The following is a 25,811-nucleotide window of genomic DNA, read 5'->3' on the forward strand; positions in this document are numbered from 1 at the left end:
GCACGAGCACTGAACAGAGGCCGATTGTGTGCCACGTGGTTAAGATTTGGTTTCCATAGACCAAGAAAAATGACATGATGAACATTGAGCCTAGGTGTAACAAGGCTAAGGTTCTTGTTAACTTTGAGAAATAGTTTGTACATTATGTGCTCATATAGACATGACTTTATTCACAGTTCAAGTTAGGCTTAATATATATTATGAGCTCAGTGCTTTTTGTTTAGAAAGAACTACTTGGTGTTATAAAAACAACACATCCTAAAGGAAACAAATGTAGAAGAAAGCCTCCTTGTTTGAAAGTACAGCATTGGAATGTACAAATTCTCGTTTTAGTTAATCCAAACAATTAGAGTGCAGACAGCCCTCCAAAATGACTAATGCTAGCAGAAAAGTGCATACAGACTTAGCTAAGTGAACTTAAGAACATGTCAGGGATACAGCCCATAATAGACCATTGCCAGACAGTACATACAGACTTAGCTAAGTGAACTTAACAACATTTCATGGATACAGCACAGCATACACTATAATAGGCCATTGCATTGCATTCCAGACAGTACATACAGACTTAGCTAAGTGAACTTAACAACATTTCATGGATACAGCACAGCATACACCATAATAGGCCATTGCATTGCATTCCAGACAGTACATACAGACTTAGCTAAGTGAACTTAACAACATTTCATGGATACAGCACAGCATACACCATAATAGGCCATTGAATTGCATTCCAGACAGTACATATATGGCTCAAGGCGACGGGAGTAACATGAATACATTCGTACGTTAGGTAATTCTCTAATGCCAATCTTACAAGGCTCCCTGTACTCTCTCAATTCTGTGTAGCAAAGTAGGCTTGCATGTGCATTGTAAAGGTGAGCCCTCATTTTTGCAGGTCAAGGGTCCCCTTGATAGTATCTAGATTGCTCCCAGACCTTACCGACTCCTTGCCTGGTAAAAGCTGGTTGTAAAGCTTGCTGTTGTTCAATATGTGCATCTCTAGTATTCGTGGGTGTATTGGCTTTAGCCACCTTAGGCACATATGCTGCCGAGGCCGACTGCATGGCATTCTCAGAGTTGTTAATATTTTGTTCTTGGCCTTCAGCGTAATGCTGAGGATTTTTGTAACTCTGCTGTTGTGACGTTTTTGGATTTTTACTGCCCATTTGAGGCTTTCTTAAGTCTTGTTGATTGTTTCCAGCGTTTGCATGCTGTCCAGGTCTCCCTGCACTGGTGGTGATGTTCACCATCTGCAGGCTTCTGAAGTCCTTGTTGTTAACTGCACTCCTAGCATAGGCAGATTCTTCAACCTTGGTTTTTGAGGAAGGTAATGTTTTCATGCGTTGCTCAGTTGAGAAGACAGGCTTTCCAATGGAGTACCCTTGAGAAGTCAAGGCACCTTGGGTATAATTACTGCTATTTGCTCCATCAAAAGAGCTGGGCCTGACATTACTGATACATGTCGAATCCATAGCTTTTCTGATGGAGGACACTTGGACATTGTATGCGATCCCAAGAATAGCAGTAGTAAAAGAAGCAAATGCTGCTCCTGTGAATACTCCTGATTTCAAAATGAAGCATCCCGCAGAAAGATTATCGGATGCGTCGCGTCTGTCGTTGATGCTGGCGCCAGCAATGAGCAGCAAGAAGGCTATTGAAAAAGTTATCCTGGAGCAGATGCCAAAATGGTTTAAAACAAGTATTATTTCATGATGTGAATCAAGGACTATGTCTGATATTTATTCTCTTGAAGTTTTATTAAAATTTGCTTCCTGCTCAGAGATGTGACATCCTGTGCTTACACAGGTATCTATTGTGTAAATTGATTGGTTAAATTTACCTTCTTTTTGGGAAAATTTTCTAGAGAGAGACTCATTGTCAAAAAATTGTACTGACTGGACTCATAGTTCAATGCTATTTACCAAGAGAGAGTTAAGAAGCTGATGGCAAGAACAGCAGGTGTGTTCTTCCTCGAAGACTCATTTGGTCCTGACTCACAGCAGATGCAGCCTCCTACAGAATTCGATATTATCTGAGCTATCAGAAGTGCAATGGCTGCAACCAATCCCAAAACCAGGGCAGGACTCCTCGAATGCACACACTCACTGGCCGACAAACGAGTGACATTGCTCTCCTGAAGAACAAATTTGCTCTTGTTAGTTTCATCAAGAGAAATGAGCAGGCATTTGAAACATAGCAGGTGCTGGAAAAGTGCTTTGAAGCAATAATGAGGTTCGGCAAGGTGCTCCTCTGCTAAGGCTGTATGCTCACTCTCTATCAAAGCATTAGGGTTGCAAAGCTGCTGGACAATCTAATCTTTCAAGGGCCTAGATGGTGAACTCTTCATGTGTCCATGGAACATGTCCACCATCCGCATTTGCCGTGGCTGGCACCATGATTGCTGCCTCCTCTCGGCTCTTTCTTTTCTCCTTTGATATTAAATGTGGCTCTTGGGTGTGCCAATTTCTGAGGTGTCTTGAGACAAGTCTGGTGTGGATGAGTCTCAATCTGAGCTCTGATTGGGCAACCTTGGGACAAGTTTCATCAGTCTCTTGCACTCGGCGTGCAGGCAAATCCTCGGAAAGAAGAAGCAAGGAGTAGCTGGAAGTGGTGTCTTCCAGGCTGCAAGTGTGGTTTTGTAAAGAGTTTTTCTCAATGCCGCAATATTTAATAGTTCATAGGTCCAGTTGCTAATGCTGTTTGCTGCCTCTCTTATCCATCACGATTCACACCATAAATGCACATTATTTCTGTCTCCTGCCTCCACTAATTCAGAATGTAAAATCAACCAACTGCTAGTCTTTCTCAGCCTCCGCCAACAGGGGTGTTGCCTCGACACTGATCATCTTTAACCAGACAAAAATTAAATCCTATCTTCCCCAGCTGTGCAAGATCCAACCATAATTGTCATACAAAATCAGAGCCAAGGTACTTGTACTGAGACTTAAATATTGGATGAAGGACATCATCAGGAAGGAATACAGAGGTTTCATCAAAGGGAGGTATATCTTAGACTCATTCATTACTTGGTGGGAAGGCCAGTGTTGGGTGAGCAAGAAGGGGACTGCATTCTTTTTATGTGTGTGGTAACAGGTTTTGAAGATCAACTCATAGGGTTGGTGAAAATGCTCTTGTGGAGTACTAAGTCCATGGATGTTAACTGCCCTCTTTGTCATTTGCTTTTTGATAATGCTATTAATCGTCTAGCTTCGGACTTGTAGTATAAACGTGACATGGGATTGATTGAGGGATTCAAGCTTCCATCAGGAAGAAGCCAGTTCCTAGAACACATTGCAGATGATATCACTCTTAGCATGACAGAGGATGTGTTTGAATTGAAGGAGGCTTGGAATTCCATAACTGTGAAGCATCTAGTTCAGTGTTAAAAAGGAAAAAAACTATCATTTGGGATATTGTCACAAATCCCTATATTCTAGGGACATGCGGATGCGTGTCAGGCCTAGAAACATGCGGATGCATGTATGTATTATACCTGGGCATGTGTATGGATCATATGAGTGGATGCATATGAGTCCAAGGACATGGCAGGACATTTGTGGACTTTCGAGCGGTGCCCGTGTGGATTCCGGCCATGCACACATGGTGTGTTATGATGGCAGGCGGAATATTTTCAAGTACAAGAATGATGATAGGTGGTTCTCCAAGTTTACATGTGCACAATGCATAAATGATGCATGCCATAACTTTATTTTACTTTGTGTGACATTGTCTTGCTGCCTGGACAATGCTTGTTATTTTGGCTTGTGAAGTCCGAGGGACCAGGGACACCCGGGTACCTTGTGGACACGTGTGTGCACTCCTGTTTGGGCCTAAAATTGTGGGCTTATGGGTTTTGCAGGTAGTAAGTGCGTCCACACTCAATTTACAGCTTATTTCATTTACTACTAAAGTTTATTGGTTTGCAGGTCCACACTCATTAATAAGTGGCCGGACAACTTATAATGCGTTCGCATTTGGTTGGACCAAAATTAATGAAGTCCGGACAGCTTATGGCCATTTCCCATTTGGTTGGACCTAAACTTATACAAACAGGACAAATGGAGCACTATGGGCTGGACACCTACCTAGACACCTTATGGGGACACTTGTCAGCCAGTATGTGTACCCACCAGGCCCCTTAGGTGGCACTGGAAAAAGGCGCCTCCCTCAAGAGGCCTTTTGGGCTGTTTTATTCATTATTCAACACATTGGAGAGCTGGTTGGAGCTTTGGGAGTTGCTACAGGGCTGGTTGCTTGCTTCCCGGACTCACACAAGCTTGGATAACGATCCCCACACTCTTCTAAAGGGCTGGTTGGTAAATTTCAGACCTGCAATTTCTGGTTATTGCGAGTTTTGGGCTGGTTACAAGTATCCAAAGTCAACTTGGACAGTACAGGACAGCTCTAGGGACCTCCACAGGGCTGTAGGACCCTTTACAGGTGGATTTCTCGCGATAAAAAGTTGCTGTTTTGGACTGGTTATTGCACAAAACAGGCCGGACAGCAATGGAATATGTGAACATGGATGTGTCTCAAGGATTCCTGGTGTAACAGGTGCTTAGGGCAAGCATTGGGGACACTTGCTCGCAGAGAACACAGGTTTCTGGATCAGTTTCTCGCGTGGAAACAGGGCCTAAAGATCCATTTATATCTTGTGCAGGGCGGAGTACCTGCGAGGATTGTGATACTCTTGTGCAGGGCGGATGTACCTGTGAAGAGGCTTGTGCAGGGCGGATGTACCTGTGTAGGGCGGATGTACCTACAAATTCTCTTGTTTGAAATGTATTCATTCATGATGTATTTGGAAGAATCAGGTGCAGGCTGGTGGTGAATCCCCAGGCACCCATAATCTTGTACTTTGCAGACTCTTTTAGTAATATAACCTAAAGGGGGGGGGGTCAGCCTATCATCGGCCCCTTTATGTGGTGTACTGTCATTTTCAGCTTTGTGGTTGTAATGCTCAAGTATTAAGTGCTCAGAATCTTGTTCACATTTATACGATTCCAATACACGCGTCCGCCTCCCGTTACATTGGTATCAGAGCTCAGTTTTTCCCCTCATTGGAAAACGGTCTGAGGCTTGGAATCATAAGTGGTGACCTGATTTGAGTGTCATGGACAGCCACATTTCTGACAGTGTGGAGAACACACAAGACCGTGAATTTCATGGTACAAAGGATGCAAGAGATGCTGCAGGCAATGATGTCTATGGAGATGCAGGTACTCATGACACTATGCATTCTGATTTGGAATCTTTGAGGCGTCAAGTGCGACGCTATAGGGCTGAAACCGAAGAGCTTAGGTCATTGAAAAATGGCCCGGACGTACAAAGGGTGTTGGCTGCGAAGGCAAAGGCTTCGGTCCATGAAGTCACTTTTGAAGCAATTGCAAAGGAAATGGATGTTGAGAAACCCCGAGAGCTTGCACTTGCATACCTAATGGTTAAGGGTGATGTATACACTGAAGCAGATGGTAGTTTGGCTTTCAAGAAGCCACCCCTCATGGCTGCCCGTGGTGATGCACATGATGCACAACAAGCAGAAAGAGCACAGCAAGTGCCAAATGCTGAAAGGACAAGGGTCCCTGGTGCTAGGCTTGATGCAGGTCAAGAGAAGAGTAAGGATGAGGGATCCTCTACTCATTCCCGCTTTGCTCCAAGAAGACATATCCGTTCTCGTGTTGAGCTTTCCACTCATTTGGAGAGTGTGGCTCAAGAGAGAACGAAGAGGGATCGTGAATCTTCATCGCGGCATCATCATCATGCAGATGAACAGGATGTACATAGGGATGCATATAGAAGGAAGAAGCCTCGAGAGTTCAAGTTCGGTGACAAGGATGTAAAGTTTGAAAACTTTCAGGGACGGATGGACTCTACCAAAGCACTTGCTTTCATTAGACAGTTTGAGATAGCTTTTTGCAATGAAGACTTTTCGGAAAAGTCTATGCTCAGGCATGTGGGAATGCATCTCAAGGATACGGCAAGTGATTGGTGGCTTGCAAAAATACTTGATGGAAGTGCTGCCCCAACTTGGTCTTCTTTCAAAATTCAGTTTTATGATCAATTCTTACTACCAAACTTTGCAAAGGATGTACGCAAGGAGTGGGACTGGCTGTCCCAAGATGAGGGAGAGTCCGTTGCTTCATACATAGCAAAGTTTTGGAAAGTCCTTCTCAAGGTTACTCCCTTCATGAAGATTGGAGAGGACGAGAAGAAGAGAAAGTTTTAAATCGGGGCTCCATCACATTATCCAACAAAGCTTGGGAGTGTATCCAAATAAGACCATACAAGAGCTTATACACTCAGCCATGATTGCGGAGAACTTGCACATAAAAGCACCCACAAATAAGCCATTTGCAGGTCAAAACAAGAGCAAATTCAGGGCTGGTTATGACCAGAAAAAGGGTGGACAGCCACCTAAGAATGCTCCCAAAGATGGCCGAGATGCAAAGGATGACTCCGAAAAGAAGCCAGGGGGTAAACGCCACAATTTTGGACTCTCAAAACAGCAATTGGAAGAGTACAGGAAGGCTGGAAAATGCTTTAAGTGTGGCAGTAAAGATCATATATATCCTAAATGCCCACAGAATCCTAAGAATGCTGAGCCTAATGTGAAAAAGCCTCTTGTGAATGTTGTACCCGATGTGCAGGGTAATACAGGGCATGAGCCCAAGAGTAGAGTCATATGCAAGGCTTGGGGCAAATTGAAGGATCAGCCCACTTTGTTTCTTTTTGATGATGCTTCCACAGATAACTTTATATCCGTACAGATGGCTACCGCCATAGGTCTCAATGTGGAAGACATGGGAATGCAAATGAATGCAGATGCCGCCTTTGAGGGCAAACAGGTTGATGTAACTCCGGTCATTGGTAAGCTCCGTGTACATATACAGGACTACCTCGACCATGAGAGCTTTTAGTGGCTCCTCTTACAGGTTGTGATGTTTTGTTGGGAATGCCCTGGCATCACCGTTTAGAGCCTATTAAGGCTTACAAAGAGAAGAAAATCAGCTTTGTACATAGAGGCCGTGAGCACTCTATAGATGCTGGTACTACTGGAAGTACCATACCTCTTGTAAGCCATGTACAAATTAATAAGGCAATAAAGAAATCAGCTTTTTCTTACTTGGTTTTTGTACGTGATACCATTGAACATTCTAGTGTTGATGTTAGTACATTAGATCAAGACAAGCTTAACTTTTTGAATGAGTTCAAAGATTGTTTTGCGAATGCTTTGCCAGCAAGGTTGCCACCAGAGAGGCCGGAAGATCATTGCATAGATCTAATTCCCGGTAGCTCTCCACCTAATAGGCCACCATACAGGGTGAGTGCTAGTCAACAAGAAGAAAGGTGATTGGGTCTTGCTGAAATTTGAAAAGGCACGCCTTCGGAAGAGGCCAGGGAAAGAGGGAAAGTACCCTAAACTTTCCAACAGGTACTATGGACCTTTTCAGATCTTGGAGAAGATCAATGATGTTGCATTTCGGCTTGTGCTCCCAGATCATTGGAACATGCATAATGCTTTTCATGTCAGCCTATTGAGGCCTTATGTCGGACCGACACCGTTTGAGCCGGTTTTGGAAGACCGACCCGAGGTGGATGAGCTGGAAGAGATTCTTCAACCTGAACAGATTGTTTTTCACAAGGAACGAAAGCTTTGCGGGAGGCAAACTTCTTCGTAGGTACCTTATGAAGTTCAAGAATTATTCAGCTTTGGATGCGAAATGGATGGATGAGGCCTACTTCGAGGATTACCCAGATCTTTTGAAGGCCTATCTGGAGGCTTTTCAGTTGCGGTCAACTGATTAGAAGCCGGGGGGATGTCACAAATCCCTATATTCTAGGGACATGCGGATGCGTGTCAGGCCTAGAAACATGCGGATGCATGTATGTATTATACCTGGGCATGTGTATGGATCATATGAGTGGATGCATATGAGTCCAAGGACATGGCAGGACATTTGTGGACTTTCGGGCGGTGCCCGTGTGGATTCCGGCCATGCACACATGGTGTGTTATGATGGCAGGCGGAATATTTTCAAGTACAAGAATGATAATAGGTGGTTCTCCAAGTTTACATGTGCACAATGCATAAATGATGCATGCCATAACTTTATTTTACTTTGTGTGACATTGTCTTGCTGCCTGGACAATGCTTGTTATTTTGGCTTGTGAAGTCCGAGGGACCGGGGACGCCCGGGTACCTTGTGGACACGTGTGTGCACTCCTGTTTGGGCCTAAAATTGTGGGCTTATGGGTTTTACAGGTGGTAAGTGCGTCCACACTCAATTTACAGCTTATTTCATTTACTACTAAAGTTTATTGGTTTGCAGGTCCACACTCATTAATAAGTGGCCGGACAACTTATAATGCGTTCGCATTTGGTTGGACCAAAATTAATGAAGTCCGGACAGCTTATGGCCATTTCCCATTTGGTTGGACCTAAACTTATACAAACAGGACAAATGGAGCACTATGGGCTGGACACCTACCTGGACACCTTATGGGGACACTTGTCAGCCAGTATGTGTACCCACCAGGCCCCTTAGGTGGCACTGGAAAAAGGCGCCTCCCTCAAGAGGCCTTTTGGGCTGTTTTATTCATTATTCAACACATTGGAGAGCTGGTTGGAGCTTTGGGAGTTGCTACAGGGCTGGTTGCTTGCTTCCCGGACTCACACAAGCTTGGATAACGATCCCCACACTCTTCTAAAGGGCTGGTTGGTAAATTTCAGACCTGCAATTTCTGGTTATTGCGAGTTTTGGGCTGGTTACAGGTGTCCAAAGTCAACTTGGACAGTACAGGACAGCTCTAGGGACCTCCACAGGGCTGTAGGACCCTTTACAAGTGGATTTCTCGCGATAAAAAGTTGCTGTTTTGGACTGGTTATTGCACAAAACAGGCCGGACAACAATGGAATATGTGAACATGGATGTGTCTCAAGGATTCCTGGTGTAACAGGTGCTTAGGGCAAGCATTGGGGACACTTGCTCGCGGAGAACACAGGTTTCTGGATCAGTTTCTCGCGTGGAAACAGGGCCTAAAGATCCATTTATATCTTGTGCAGGGCGGAGTACTTGTGAGGATTGTGATACTCTTGTGCAGGGCGGATGTACCTGCGAAGAGGCTTGTGCAGGGCGGATGTACCTGTGTGTAGGGCGGATGTACCTACAGATTCTCTTGTTTGAAATGTATTCATTCATGATGAATTTGGAAGAATCAGGTGCAGGCTGGTGAATCCCCAGGCACCCATAATCTTGTACTTTGCAGACTCTTTTGGTAATATACCCTAAAGGGGGGGGGTCAGCCTATCATCGGCCCCTTTATGTGGTGTACTGTCATTTTCAGCTTTGTGGTTGTAATGCTCAAGTATTAAGTGCTCACAATCTTGTTCACATTTATACGATTCCAATACACGCGTCAGCCTCCCGTTACAGATATTAACAAAGAGATTGTTGATTTAAGCAGAGAAATGTGGTTTGGCTTAGTGCAAGGTCAAATGATAATGGTTGTGGGAATACCCTTGGGAAAGAATGTCACCATGTGATAGAGGTGGGAGTGGATTGAGTACTCAACAAAGTAGAATAGAAATGGCCTCTCTTCGTTTGCAAGGCAAGGTCATATAATTAATAGCCAATGTGGTTTATTTTGAAACCTTCCAATAGACAGATAACAAAACTTGAGAAAATGTTAAAAGCAGTTTTGTGTAACAAGATTAAAGCAAAATGAAAATGGAAAATATGCTATCTTCTTAAGGAAGCTCGTAGTCTTGAGATCATTGACATCAGAGCATTGGCAAACAGGCATGCTGTCACATGGCTAGTTAGAGCAATACACATCAGGGAGGAAGCATAGTTTCAACATCTAATGGTGAATCTGCATATTTAGGTGTCTCCTAAAACCAGCAAGGCTTGGAGAGGGCTCCGTGAAGTTTCCATTGAAACTATTACCTTTGAGATATAATTGTAAGAAAGTATCTGGGATTCATGTTATGAATTAAAATCATTACACAAACGGTGTGGGAGGGGAGGAAGATTTGGCAATGCTGAAGAAGATCCGAGTTGGTCCCAGTCTGTATTTGCAATATGGAATTCAATGTTAAATGGGCTAGGATCTTGGATAAGAAAGAAGTTAAGCACTTGGGGGAGAACTTTGGAACTGTTCACGGGGTCAATGGTTTAGTCATGAGTGTATTATGGTTTGTTTTGATCTCAGAAGGGTTGATAAAACCATCATCATGAATTGAACGGAGGATGGCTCAAAGTATTCCTTACAGAATCAAGGGTTAGGGTGGAACAAGGAGCCACAATGGGGCCAGGGATGGCTTGCCAACATACATGAAGTCCCAACAAAGGAACTCCCTGGTTAGCTTCATAACCGTGTCAATAGACTCTGGGCTCTCAATTCGTCGAGCTACAGACTGTTCGGAGGTCTGAAAGGCTTCATTGGTCCAAAAATCCAAGGTTTTTTGCCATTTTTAATGCAGCAGGCTTAGTGGGCGAGAGCTAGAACTAAGAAGTGGGCCATGGAGTCTACCTTATCAAATTTTTTATAAAGTGCATCTTAATTATTGCAAGCAGGAATGCAGAATAGATATCAAGTGGAGGGGTTTCCTAATGTGTACAGGGTGGCAGAAACATGAAGATAAAATGTGGATTTCATTCAATGCCTTTGCTTGTTGGACTATATGATCAGTCCGGAATGACCTGGAGCCATCTTGGCAGGCTTTGTAAATAGACCTTATGCTCATCAATATATTAGAGTGAAAAGGTATTTGTCTTGCTTGTGTTTTTGGTAGTCTTATGCTATTCTTTAGTCTCTGTTAAACACTTGCATTTAAGACAGATAGGCCTTCTATACCTCTTTGCTCACAATGCATGCCTTCTTAAAATCATGCATTGCAAGGGCTGATAATGTGGATACTAGGGCAAGGGGTTGACTCAACTGAAGCCACCAATTTATTTTCCAAAAATTAATACAACATTTGTAAAATTGTTCTGATTAAAAACTGCAGAGTGGAGGGCATCATGTGCTGAGTTACACTTCAACAGTGCTTCACGCTTTGAAGACCAGCAGATAAAATGGTGGTAACAATAGAAATAGGCCTTTGGCAAGAAGAGATAGGTAAACTCTGTTAACTGAACTGGGTTACCATACAAGCTGTAATCTCTATATTGAAATGTTGAATCCCTACTCACCAACATAGCAAAGAAAGGCCTGCATCTATCATTTTGAATTGAGAGGCATTGTATGTGAAAGAAACTTGCATTTATTATGCTAGATCAAAATGCATATGTAGTGATAGAAAGACAGGCATTGTAGATGTTGGGGTTTGAACTCGCGCACCCTCGTGGGCAGTGGAGGTGTGATGGCCTCTTGGGCAAGGGCATGTCAAAAATCTTGACCCAAACACTAATGATGACATTAATTATGTTTGGGCACTGGGGCTTTACTTAATAATGAATATTCAGAGTATGTTTTCCTTGTTAAAAAATATGGACATAGCATAATTAATGGAATAAACAATTAATTTCCGATGGGGGTGAAACTTTGCAAGTGGGTCCTTGGGGGCTGCTCTCACTTGCAAAGTTTCAACATGAGGGGCAGTTAATAGAAAGGAGGGCTTATGGGGGACATACCACTATTTTTTTCCCTTCTGCAATGAAGCCGAGCAGGCCTGAGAGGAAGCCGAGGAAGGCGACGGCGGCGAGGAGAAACGTCCGGACTTCCATGTCTAGAGCGCCTCTTGATGATGATGAATGGTGAGAGAGAGCATGTTTTCTGAGGTTTTGTCTTGGGTCTCCTCCTGGTTGGCGTTGATGGTAATGCTGCTGCTTAGACAGTGCTTACAAAGCCGCCACGCCTGAGTTCCTGCAGCGTAGCGATCCTGCTGCTGCTGCGCGCTCTGTGGGTGTGTGTCTGTGTGTGTGTATATATATGGCTATGTGGTTGTAGAGACGTTTCTCTACGTTTACACAACAAGGTCGCATGCAAGCCAAGAAAACAGTTATTTACACGCAACTTCAATTGCATTTCTACATTTCATTTGTTAAACTTCTCCTCCAATCCACGCTTCATATTGGAGCACTTCTTTTCAATCTTTCTCTATAATTAACAGTCTACCTTTCTAGCTAGAGAAAAGGGAGAGGGGGTAGGGGATATGAGAGAGAGAGAGAGAGAGAGAGAGAGTAATTAGCTTCCGCATTAGCAACATTAGATGGTTATAATTTGTAGATAAATTGTGAATTATCTTATGCTCCAAATTTTGTCAACCTACCATAATCTTGCATGTGCAAACCCTACTAGTTGTTTGTCATGGTTATGTTGTGTGTGTGTGTGTTTTGAAGTGCACTTGCACTTTAATTTCATTTCAAAAAAAAATCAACACTCTCGTTAGTAAGGAGCATGATTCAATTGGTTGAAACGACCCATTGTTCCTTGTTGGTAAATCACATGTATTCAATCATGGATCTATGGAGGATGAAATCTCTCCATGATTAAGGAGTGTGAAGAAGAGAGAGAAGACGAAGCTTGAGCACACAATGAAGAGCGAATTGGGCAAATACAAGATGATTGTTTATGAATGTAATGAATAAACCACCAAGTACAACATGTTTTTATAGGCAACCACCACAAGTACAATACTCTTTTATAGGCACCAAACCCTATCTTTTGACTCTAACTAAGATATTGTTCACACCAAGTTTTCTATAAACCTAATAAACCATATGCCCATGTCCCTAATGTCACATAGTATTTTTGTGTATTATTTTAACACCCTCCCTCAACAAAATATATATGATGTCAATGCTAGCTCTAGCTATTGTTTACAACACTATTTATGATGATGAGCATCCAAGTGCCCGTACATCTTACTCATGGTGGTTTACAATGCCAGTTATGATAACCAGATACTAGACATCTGGTTATGATTACATTTCACTTAGGATAGAGGAGTGACCATAGGTGGACTGGCCTTGGTTGGTCTAGGAAGCCTTTTATAGCATCAAGGTGATACAACAATTTAAAAAAGTCCAAAAGATTTAGATTTTGGGAGACAATCCGAGCAGAGAACCTGTTGAAATTTGAGCATAATGATGAGCTATGGTGGATCAAATACTAGAATCAACATCATTAACAAAGTGATTAGCAAATAATTAAGACGTAATTAGTGGGTAATTAACAAAGTGATTAGCAAATAATTAAGACATAATTAGTGGGTAATTAACAAAGTGATTAGTAAATAATTAAGATGTAGGGTAATTAACAAATAGATTAATGTAGGCATGGATACTCAAAAACCAGCAAATTCTCATTAGGGCTATGCCTCAATTTATAGAGTTTACATCAAGCATCAAATCCCATTGATTTCTCCATGATTCCCTCCCAGAATATCTCCACCTCTTGCCTGATTCTCTCCACCTCTTCTCTTTTCCCTGAATATCTCCCAGAATAACTCCACACTCCTAAATTCTCTCATGCTACCCTTTATTCTCTCCCAGTAGATTCTTCTCACCTTTTCACAGGTTCTTTCACAATTACATCTTCTCTTTTACAGCCTCTAACCAAGGGCTTCTTCCCGCAAACACCCTATTCACTTGTATATTTCAACACCTCCCCTCAACAAGTGAATACTCCTAGTACACCTAGACCCTATACCAAGTTTGTCTCCCCTTACTTGATAGTCCGCGACTAGTGTCTACACCTCCCCTCAAGTTATCTTAGCACACCTGGACCCTGTATCAAGTTTCTTTCTTACTTGACAGTCCACGACCAGTGCCTCAAGTCCCTAAACTCCATAGTCCTTGACCCTCTCTCTCTCTATGTGTCCAAGGCTACTATAAGTGCCCGCGACCTTGACTAAAGTGCTCACACATACATCTACCACGTGGCCTACATCATCGGTGGCTCAGAGGTGGTTTTACTTTGTTGGGGCAGGTTACATTGGGTTGTGGGGTCTCTCTCTCTCTCTCTCTCTCTCTCTCTCTCTCTCTCTCTCTCTCTCTCTCTCTCAGAGATTTTCACATGGCTCCTCACTCTTTGGAGCCTCACATCTTCTCTTGTCTTCAGTCTTCTTGTTGTGGGGGCAGCTTCTCTCCACGCGTCCATGTCTTCTTTCAGTCTTCTTGGGGCAGCTTCTTTTCTCGTGTCCATGTCTTTCTTTAGATCTTCTTGGTGTGGATCTTCCTCTTGGAAAGAGATATTCTTCTTCTTTCATGGCTGGGGCCATGAGCTCGTCCGTCAGGTCATTTTGCTCCATGTGAGCAACATGTTTCAATGTTTTGCTGACAATTCCTTTGGGTTTTTTATGTTTATCTTGTATCAGTATGCAATGCAAACCCAAATTTATGCGGGAGGTCTTACCTCTTGCCTTATTCTGGACAAGGGCAGTGTTTGATCCCATATTTACACTGATGTAATGTGCCCAATACATAATGCGTATAGCATTCATTCTCATGCACATTCCCAAATGCAACTCTGGCTGTGAATAATCTTGAATTTGAGTGTAATTTGCAGGTATTAACCAAGGGTTAAATGCAAAATGATGATTTTCACAAATTTATCAACACAATTTTACCAGAAATTACATTAAATCAAGGGTAACCAATTTGTACGGAATGGTTGGAGTATCAAACCAACTCCGATTTGTAATCTAAAGTTATAGGGATCTGTATCAGATACCTAATGGTTAATTTGAACCCTCAATTGCACCAAAATACAGTGATTAGTACTGATTAATCATTGATTAGCAAATTAATCCACTGTTTTGTGTGCAGAAAACAGAGTATGCGGGGAGTCCAGATCTGGTGCCTTAGACTTCAAATGAGCTCAAATACTTTCAAAGGCATCAATAGCAATGAGTCTAGTAGAGGATTAAGCCAAGAAACACAAGATTTGACCAAATATTGAAAGCTTAATCTCTGTTTTACCAAAGTCACCTGTGCAGATTTGATGAAGAGCTTGGATCTCATTGTAGACTTGATGAAACTGAATTCTGTCTTCACCAGCTTGTAGAGCATGCTGGAAAACCCCCGGGGCTAAGAGGAATTGAAGCAATTTGATTTGATGAGCATAAGATCTGCAAATCTATCAAAAAAGTTTGTGCTGGAAAAAACGTGAAATGCTCCTGAATGCGCCGACGGTTTGCTGCGTTTTTTGCATAGGCTAGAGCCCAATGATGTTAGCTAGCTATGGTTAGAAGCTTTTGAGCTATTGTTGTGTGTGCAAGAAGAGGGAGCTCCTCCACTGGCTGGGGGTGCAGAAACTAGTTGAAAAGAAGAGGGAAAATTATAATTTTCTACTAATCCTAATTAGCAAAATAATTAGCAAGATAATGGGCTCACAAATTAGCATGGCTCTGATACCATGTTGAAATTTGAGCATAATGATGAGCTATGGTGGATCAAACACTAGAATCAACATCATTAACAAAGCGATTAGCAAATAATTAAGATGTAATTAGTGGAAAATAGATTAATGTAGGCATGGATACTCAAAAACTAGCAAATTCTCATTAGGGCTATGCCTCAATTTATAGAGTTTACATCAAGCATCAAATCCCATTGATTTCTCCATGATTCCCTCCCAGAATATCTCCACCTCTTGCCTGATTCTCTCCACCTCTTCTCTTTTCCCTGAATATCTCCCAGAATAACTCCACACTCCTAAATTCTCTCATGCTACCCTTTATTCTCTCCCAGTAGATTCTTCTCACCTTTTCACAGGTTCTTTCACAATTACATCTTCTCTTTTACAGCCTCTAACCAAGGGCTTCTTCCCGCACACACCCTATTCACTTGTATATTTCAACAAAACCCTTGACTATGCATCACGGTTTTCCAAAAGTCATTATTTTTTACAAAGACTAGATTTTGCAGTAATTTTGTATTACTCTTTTCTCAAACTCAGGCACTAAGTTGGACTTCTCTATTGCTTTCCATCCAAAAACAAATGGACAGACTGAGGTTACCAATAGCACTATCTTGGGTCTACTTATAGCTTATGTTGCCCAACAACCTAGTTCAGGGGATAAGTACATTCATCATCTCTCCAATTTGCATTGAAGATCGTGTATGGAAAAGCTTTGCCTATTTTAGCTATAAGACTTTCCCATAAAATCAAAGCTAGTGATCAATTCACTACAATTTCAATCACATTTTGAGTGAGGTAAGAGACTCTATTGTATATGCTCAAGAGCAATATATTAAAAATGCAAATTGCAAATATAAAGAAATTGGAGATTATGTACTTTTGAGAATTGAGAAACGTAGACTTAAGATTGTTTGTTGTTAATTTCGCCTCAAGATTTTATGGACCTTTTAAGGTGATTCATAAAATTAATGATATTGCTATAGATTAGAATTACCTTCTCATTAGTAGATTCATAACTCATTTCATATTAGTCTACTTAAACCTTTCAAGAGATCACTTCCTACTCATCATCATGTGTATGAGCATCTACCTCTTATCGAGGGTGAGAACAAAGCTTTGATTCTAGATACTATGATTGACCAACAAATTACATCGACCCGTACTGGTAATCAATATGTCAAATGTTTTTTTGACTTTTAAAAATCATCCTCGCCACGTAAAGATGCGAGATGGGTGTGAGAGAAATATTTATGTGCCTTCCTTGAGATTTTGTGTTCTTTTCAACAAACCTGTAAAATTAAGGGCAATTGTTGCAAACTCAAGCAAAAGGGAATGTTATGAATAATGTATTTTAAGTCTTCTTAGAAATATTATTATACCCTCAAGCAAGAGAGAAAGTTATGCTGATGTATTTTAAACCCTCTTAAAAATATTATTCTACCCTCTTAGATAATTTGGGGATGCCTAGAATGTCTTTGCGTCATGCCAAATTATGTTAATATCATTGGTGATGCCATTACAAATATTAATACATTTGGTGTACATTAACGTATGCTTGTGGCTTCCTATATTTGCAGTTGGTAATGAATTTACATTTTTGATCCTTTTTTCACTCATTTAATGGCTTGGAGTTTGATGAGAACTTGCCAAAAATTATTCACATATAGTTGTACGGTTTCTTTGTTAAGTTGACGAAGCATATCCCATAGTTGTCATGCTCTTACTTTATATCGAGGTGGCAAGAAATTCTTTTTAATAATATTTTAAAATTCTTTCCAAGTTCTTAGTCTTTCACGTCCTTACTTGATTGCATTCCACCATAACGATGCAATTTCAACCAAGTGATTTGCAGCACACTTAACCTTATTTTTCCATGACAACACCGTTACCATCAAAAGTTTGAAATGTGAAAGTCTTACACAACTAGTTTTCTTTACTTTTTGTTACTCTTTCTCACGAAAGTATTCTTTGATGATACGTCTAATGTCAAATTTAGATTTAACACTTCTAGATCATTTTCTGTTAGAGATTAGTTCTTCCAATTCTATCCTCTCAGCTCGTTCTTCATTTAATTGAGCTTGAAGAGATAGAAGTTACTTGAAAATAGAAGGAGGTTGTGGGCTTAACATGATGAGGAATTGAGAAAGAAAAATATAATTGTAAAAAATTGATAGTAATAAGATAAGCAAATAAGCAAATATGTGGCCTTCGAGAATAAATTGTCGAAGAAGCCCAGAATTTGCCTTGAAAGAATGTGTGTGACCAATCCGTTTGAACCTTTTTCCCTTATTTTTATCTTGCCCCTTTTGTAGCACTTTGAACTTTTAGAAAGCTTATGTGTGTAAGAGCTTTTGAAATTTCAAGAATTAAAGTTTTTAAGGCTTTTGGGATATTAAGCTAGGTTAGAAGATATAAGCGTTTGGGAGTAAAAATGCTTGAGGCTCAAGGTGTAAAAAGAGAGAGAAATTATGGGGCTTGAGGCTCTTAATATTTGTTGTTAAAGCTTCATAACATACGCTTTTTATTGTGGGTTGTAAAGCTTATATTATAAGCTTTATATGATAAGCTTTATATTATAAGCTTTATATGATAAAGCTTTAACACCAAAAGCTTTGTAGTTAAGCTTTTAAAGAGGCAATAGGTAATGGCATGGCTAGCAAGGAGAAAAGGGAGGAAAGTTAGTGACGGCAACCGCAGCGCAAAAAGGAGGAGAGCAAAAATAAAATGGCTAGACAGTTTCATGCTAATGCGCAACAAGGAGAGAGAGAGAGAGAGAGAGAGAGAGAGAGAGAGAGAGAGAGAGAGAGAGAGAGAGAGAGAAATAGATTGGCAGTGCGCAAAGGGAGAGATTAAAATTTTCCTTTTAAAATTTCTTGAAAAAAATATGGAGGCCTCCTCAACCTCAATGGGTAAGGGATCCCATCCTAAGAACTTTCAACCTCTTGTTTGAAGTAAAAGAAAGATTGCTAGAGGAACTCCCATGGGACCTCTTGCACCTACCAGCTATCCGTCATTATGATGATACTATATATAGGATAACAATAATGTACATTCCATGCAGAAGGCTCCAACAAAATAAAGAGGAGGATACAAGAGACTTGCTGATGATAGAGCATTCAATAGTGCTGGAATGAAGAACCAACCAAGATGTGGCTCCACTACCTCAGGAACCTAGATTGCTGGGCCATGTGTTATGCTGTGCTAATTAATAAAGAATCAAACCCATGTATATGCCATTGCAGAAGTGCATGTGGTGGAAAGAGTATGAAGCCAAAAAGAAGATCAATCCAATTGCTCGTCAACTTTTTGGAGTTTAAATCACCATCATTCTCAGAACGATCCCAAAATAGATGATTAAATGTGTGGGTAGATTACACAATTTATCAATTTACCACTTCCTATCAAGAGGTCCCTGACATCGCAATAAATACAAGCATCCATAAAGTTCTTGGACATACCATTATATTTTTTCTCTAGGAATCTATCAAGTTCTTGGATACCATTAGAATTTGCCTCTAGGATTTCAAAGAGGAGAAGGCCCGCATGATGCAATGGCACAAATATGATGAGAAGGCCTCCATTAGAATTTGCCTCAAGAATTTCAAAGAGGAGAAGGTCTGCATGATGCAGTGGCATAAATATGATGAATCCCATGTGCAAGGCCTCACCTTTAATCTCAACATTGGGCCCCTTCTCCGTAAGATATATGGGTTTTTTGTGTGCATCCAATTCTTAGAAGTCTACAAGAGATGCGAGCCTTCAAAGAGATGTTCTCCTCCAAGTTCATCCCCATCTGGCTATAACTTTGTGTTTACCTACAACAATGGATAGCCACTCCAATTCTTAGAGGTGGTGTAACACTTCCACATGTAGAGGTCATCTCACAAATATGAAAGTTGAAGATGCTACCTCCGCGTGATGAGACCACTCCTCACAGCTTCCGGAACAGAAGCAAGACTAGGCAAGGGGATTGTTCACACTTTTTGTACATTGGAAATCCCCACCTCTAACCTAAGAGAAATTCACATTATGTATGAGAACGGGCCCAAGTGATGACAATTGCCCAGCTGTAAGGCTTATACAAATTAGTAGAGGATAGGCTATGGGCACCCACTCAAGTTGGGTGGTCAGGCAAAGCCCCTTATATATATATATATATATATATATATATATATATATATATATATATATATATATATATATATATATATAACTTTTGATAATGTGAATAGGGAGAATGAATCATTTCTCTTGTACAAAGCTTTCTTCTTCTCTTGAGCTCTTACCCTCTTGATTATTTATGGTATGCATGCTTGTATGAGTGCATGTGGTTTGTGGAGTGTGCATATGCTTAATAGCTTGAGTGAGTGAGTGATTGAGCTACAGTGGAGAGGAAAGTGGTTCAAGCTTTCTATCTTAACATTTTCCATGGGAAGGGTTACCTTAGAGAATTAAGCGTAGATGAAGGGTTCAAACAAGAGGGATTGACACTCCTCTCGGCCTCTTTTGCCTCTCCTATTGGGACTTCCAATATCCAAGATAAGTGGTTTTGTCACTATCCTATGATTCCTCCTTACAAGAGGGTAAGAAAGTTCTTTGACATGAATAGTGCCTTTGGCATCGCTTCAGGTATTATCCATAATTTTTTTATGTCCTTGGCCTTTGCGGAGACCTTTTAAATGGTCAACGTACCTTCACATTGGCTAAACTTCTTTCTTCCGTCTCTCTCTCTCTCTCTCTCTCTCTCTCTCTCTCTCTCTCTCTCTCTCTCTCTCTCACACACACACACACACACACACATTGGCTAAACTTCTTTGTGCCCTCAGCTCTCTCTCTCTCTCTCTCTCTCTCTCTCTCTCTCTCTCTCTCTCTCTTATTGCTATAAAAATTACATGAAAAGTACTAAATTATCTTTCTTATTTGAACCTGGATGGCTTTCACCTACAAAGAGCATGCAAGTACTACTAACAAAAAATCTCAAAGAGAGCACAAAGGCTCCAAGATCAAGTGAGGCTACATCTATAAACTTGATGAGTACCCCCATGGATTGGAGGCTCTCAACACCTTAAAGCACTCTTAAATGCTTGGGAAAGGAAGCATGAGCTTTAGATAATAAGGGGTTGCAACCCTTGCTATAACATTTTGGAAGACTACTCACCTAAACTGCAAGTATGGTTGTCATCACAATGTGTTGATACTAAGAGAGTACCTCTAGTGCTATTGAATTGGCTTTGCATGAACCCAGTAATAAGAATTTTGGATGAACCTGTAAATAAGAACTTTGGATGACCATTTGAGTTACCTTTGAAAGATTTTTGACATCCATGGTGCCTGCCATAAAAAATGAGTGGTTTTATTGTCTCTAAGAGTATATTAGGAGAGTCACCACTAATAAGTTATAATCCAATGGGTATCAATTCAATCTTGAGAATTTCATTTCTAATTGGCTACATCCCAAACATGGGTATCAATCCAATCTTGAGAATTTCATTTCTAATTGGCTACATCCCAAACATGGACACCTTAAACAAAAGAAGCTTATTATATGGGATGATAACTACGTATTAGTTATATGGCTAAATTTCATTTTGCATTTTGTATGGGATAGCAATATTAGTTTCCACTATGCACCTGTATGTAGTGGGCTCCTCCAAAAGCTCACATGTATCTACAGAAAGCTTTGTCTTGTGCTCCAATGGCACGGAAATAGGCTTACAGCAGCCTGTCATACCATACTTGGAAAACATGTCCAAGCTATATTGCCTCTACAATAACAAAATGCCATGAGGTGATCTCACCACCTTTGTGCCCAAAAAATATCGTAGCTCTCAAACTTTTGCTTCAAAAGCCTTCTAACATCATGTATGTCAACATCACTATCACTAGTGATAATCAAGTCATCCACAGAGATGACTAATAGCATTATGTCTTTTTCACATAAAGTGAAAAATTTGCATTGGATATTTGAAATCCAATGGTAACAAGATACTCTCGGATCTTGTTTGCTGGGTGCCTATTTCAAGCGAGACAAGGCTTTGCGTAACTTGCACACAAAATCTGGGTGTGCATCACTCTCATATCCTGGTGGCTGCATCATGTAAACTTCTTTGCAAATCACCTTGCAAGAAGGCATTCTTTACATCCATCTGTGAAAAGATGCAGGGGGGAAGAGAGCTTGAGCTCTTGCAAGCACACACACACTCACAAAACCCTAATAGAGAACACACAAGGTGAGAGGCTGAAAATCTTCTTCTTCTTTACTCAACACTCAACACTCCATATACAAGATAAGAGTACACATAATATGAAAGGTACTCAACCAATACATACACGGGTTCTCTATAGTGTGAACCCAACTAAATGAGCTGGCGCTATAACTATGCCAGTCTCTAGAATTGCTGTCACACAGCCTGTCATCCCACTGGCCGCATATCACCCATGATCTCACCAATCATGCCAGTGGTGTAAGTGTGGGACCTATCCCCTAGCGGGTCCACCACCTCACTAGACGAGCTCGATATCTCAACACTCCCCTTCGAGCTCAACTCCATCTCATGTACACCAAGCGAAGCCCTGAATCTGCGGAGCTTCTCTATACCCAATGCTTTGGTGAAGATATCAGCTACCTGATCCTCTGTGCTGACATAAACAAGGTCAAGGTCTCCTGCCAAGACCTTCTCTCTGACGAAATGGTAGTGGACTTCTATATGCTTCGTGCGAGCATGAAAAATTGGGTTCCTGGCCAACTGTATACTGCTAATGTTGTCACAGAAAATGACAACTTGTGTATCCACTGATAGACCCAAATCTACAAGTAGCTTTCTCAACCAAGCTACCTCACATGCTGCCATAGCAGCTCCTCTGTACTCGACCTCTGTACTGGATAGAGCAACCGTAGGCTGCTTCTTGCTGCTCCAAGTCACAGCAACACTCCCCAAGGAAAACATGAAGCCACTAGTAGATCTTCTATCTGAGATACTACCAGCCCAATCAGCATCTATGTACCCATGTACACATATCTCTGTCCCAGTCTCATAAAATAGTCTACAATGCAAAGTAGACCTCACATACCTCAGTATGCGTCTCAATGCATCCAAATGCGATTTTCGTGGAACCTATATAAACTGACTCACCAACCCAACAACATAGCTCAAATCTAGTCTGATGATCGTCATGTAGATCAAGCTTCCTACTATGCGCCTATACATAGTAGGATCCTCCAAAATCTCTCCTGAATCTGCACTCAACTTGCCATTCTGATCCAATGGCACTAAGATAGGCTTACAGCCTGTCATACCATACTTGGACAACATGTCCAAGCCATACTGTCTCTGCAGTAATCCAATACCATGTGGTGACCTAATCACCTCAATGCCCAAGAAATATCTGAGCTCCCCCAGATCCTTCATCTCAAACTTCTGTCTAAGTAAGATCTTTACATCAAAGATCTCTGCATCATGGTCCCCCATAATGATCAAGTCATCTACATAGATGACAACAAGCACAACTCCTCTATCACCATGTCTCACATACAGCGAGAAATCTGCATTGGCTACATGAAAGCCAATAGTGACAAGATATTCAGAAATCTTGTCAGACCATGCTCTAGGAGCTTGCTTTAAGCCATACAAGGCTTTCTTCAACCTGCAAACATACTCGGGGTGACTCACATCCTCATAACCAGGTGGCTACAACATATACACCTCTTCTTGCAAATCCCCATGCAAGTATGCATTCTTTACATCCATCTGATGTAAAGACCATTGCTTTGACGCAGCCACTGCTATCACAACTCTCACTGTTGCCATCTTGGCAACTGGGCTGAAATTTTCCTCATAATCAATGCCATATGTCTGCGCATACCCTTTGACTACCAATCTAGCCTTATACCTGTTTATGCTTCCATCACTGTTATGTTTTACTTTGTAGACCCACTTGCATCCAATGGCTTTCTTGCCTTCAGGCAATTTCACTAAGTCCCAAGTTTCATTTCCATATAGTGCATTCATCTCCTCATCCATAGCTTTCTCCAAACACACATTTCCAACAGCCTCATCAATGCATGTGGGCTCAACAACCTGCACAACCTTTGCCATATATGCATAGTGATGTGCCACATAACCATCATAGGTAAATCTCTGCACAGGATTTTTCACTCTCCCAGATCTTCACAGCTTGTCATTCATGGGTTCCATAGCCTTCTTTACACCAGGTGTTCTCATAGCTGGGATCCCAAACTCCTCATCAAGGCTCATATCTAAGCCACTAGACTCTCCATCAACATGAGAATGCCCTGCAGAAATGTCAGGCATACCAAGGGGCTCAACCACTTTCTCTTTTCCTTTACGTGATGTACTAATCACATTTGCAGGACTGGTATTATGATGCAGCCTGCCACTCCATGGTCTATCAACAGACCCACTAGATGAGGACTCTCCTAGTCCACTCAAAGACTGTGATTGTTGACCTGCATTCTGTACAACCACACTTCCACTCACATCATCCCCAACAGCTTCTTTTTCAGAAGCATACCAGTTGCTCATCTCATCAAAGACAACATCCCTGCTTACCCTCAACTCACGTGTAGCAGGGTTATAACACATGTATCCCTTTTGCTCAAGGGAATATCCAATAAACACACATTTTTCAGCTTTCGGATCCAGCTTAGTTCTCAGCTCATCTGGCACATGCACATATGCAATGCATCCAAAGACTTTCAGATGAGACAAATCTGGTTTTCCTTTTGCTCAAGGGAATATCCAATAAACACACATTTTTCAGCTTTCGAATCCAGCTTAGTTCTCAGCTCATCTGGCACATGCACATATGCAATGCATCCAAAGACTTTCAGATGAGACAAATCTGGTTTTCTGCCCCAGTAAACCTCTCCTCTGGAGTTACATCATAGGTGGTTGCAAGATCAGGGTGCCCAGTTTTGTCCACTCAGGCACCCTGTAAACAGTAAAAAAACAGGCATTTGTTTACCTTTAGTGGCTAATCTCTCCTAGTAAATGAAGGAATTTCGTTTCAAGTTCTTTTGTTTGGAACATCATATTCAAAGTTGAAAATATAGTTGCATAATTTGATTAAGCATTAGATAGTTAAAAGTCCTCATTTTCTTAGGTACAAAGTCAATGTATACACCCTGTCCCAAATTTGAACTGACTCCATAAAATGCTTATATCTTTTACATATAAACTCATATGAGATTCCCACTTTGTACCTTAGATCTTCACATAATATGGAGCTTAACTTGATTTTTTGAGAAAATTTAAAGATATTTGTCTATTTTCTTTAAATATTTCAAGGTCTTTAAAGTGTTATAATATACGCCACTTTTTGTACCCACAATAGCTACCACTTAAAATCCTCAATATTATAGATCAAAAGAGTGGGTAGATACTGAGACATTAGTAGAATGTGGTGGTTAGTAAAAATTGCAAATCTAATGGTTGGATTTTTAATGATCTCTTTTTCAAAATTCTTCCAGACTATCAGAAGGCTTGCAAATATTAATAATCTAATTAGTAAAATTACATTTTTGATGTGAATCATCTAAAACCTATAGGGACTAGTGTACTTGTAATGGTGCATTTATGGAAAAATAAATTGGATCACTCTAAGTTTGGAAAGATCATTTGTTTATCAATTCATCATGTTTTTTATTAATTTTGATTAATTAGACTAATTTATATTAATTTAAGTTATATTGGGTTAATTTAAGGGCAAGCGTATTTTCTATTATTTGCTTGATCTCATTTTAAGTACCTTGCCCCCCAAAATTTGCTCTCCAAGCATTGTCCCAATCCAGCATAAACTGGATAAAACTGGACACCCTGATCTTGCAACAACCCTCATGTATGGCTGTAGTTGGAGTCCTGTTCATGATGTATACTGCTGTAGAAATAGCCACAGCCTAATAGCTATGCGACATATTTTTCTCTTCCATCAATGCTCGCGCAATCTGAGCAATGTGCCTGTTTTTCCGCTCAACAGCAACTCCATTTTGCTGCGGAGTGTATCTGCATGTAAACTGTCTCCGAATACCATTCTTCTTCAAAAATTCAGAGAACTCATTGGAGAAGTACTCTCCCCCTCCATCTGACCTTAGGCACTTTACATATTTCCATGTTTGCTTTTCAACCAAAACTCTGAAATTCTGAAAGTGAGTAAACAACTCACTCTTCTCCTTCATGAAATATACCCACACTTTCCTTGTGTGGTCATCAATGAATGTCACATAATACCTGCAGCCTCCCATAGACATGGTCTTCGTAGGACCCCATACATCTGAATGCACAACATCTAGTGCATTTCTGCTCACATATCTGTTACGTGGAAATACATGCTTTGTTTACTTTCCAAATTGGCATGCTTCACATATTCTCTGCATACCTTCCACTTTAAACTTTGGCAGCCCTGTCACAATTCCTTTAGTC

General features: G+C 41.0%; 1 protein-coding gene across 1 annotated transcript; it reads right to left on the reverse strand.

The window, feature by feature from the left end:
* Positions 1–704: 704 nt before the first annotated feature.
* On the reverse strand, positions 705–12,034 carry LOC147609014 (uncharacterized). Its single transcript, XM_086788730.1, has 3 exons — positions 11,640–12,034; positions 1,926–2,137; positions 705–1,671 (listed from the first exon to the last, which is right to left on the reverse strand). The coding sequence occupies exons 1-3, from the start codon at positions 11,730–11,732 to the stop codon at positions 900–902; spliced, it is 1,077 nt and encodes a 358-aa protein (XP_086644856.1). The 5' UTR covers positions 11,733–12,034; the 3' UTR covers positions 705–899.
* Between the last annotated feature and the right edge of the window lie 13,777 nt (positions 12,035–25,811).

Source organism: Cibotium barometz, chromosome 52 (genome assembly GCF_041138505.1).
Source record: "Cibotium barometz isolate CiBa-2024 chromosome 52, ASM4113850v1, whole genome shotgun sequence".
NCBI lineage: Eukaryota > Viridiplantae > Streptophyta > Polypodiopsida > Cyatheales > Cibotiaceae > Cibotium > Cibotium barometz.

What these genes read in the sequence shown, in the direction of transcription:
- LOC147609014 (XM_086788730.1), bottom strand. Translation starts at nt 11,732, where the DNA reads ATGGAAGTCCGGACGTTTCTCCTCGCCGCCGTCGCCTTCCTCGGCTTC. An exon ending in CAGAAGGGAAAAAAATAGTG is followed by an intron (nt 2,138 to 11,639) that starts GTATGTCCCCCA and finishes TTTGTTCTTCAG; the next exon opens with GAGAGCAATGTCACTCGTTT. An exon ending in AGCTTCTTAACTCTCTCTTG is followed by an intron (nt 1,672 to 1,925) that starts GTAAATAGCATT and finishes CATCTGCTCCAG; the next exon opens with GATAACTTTTTCAATAGCCT.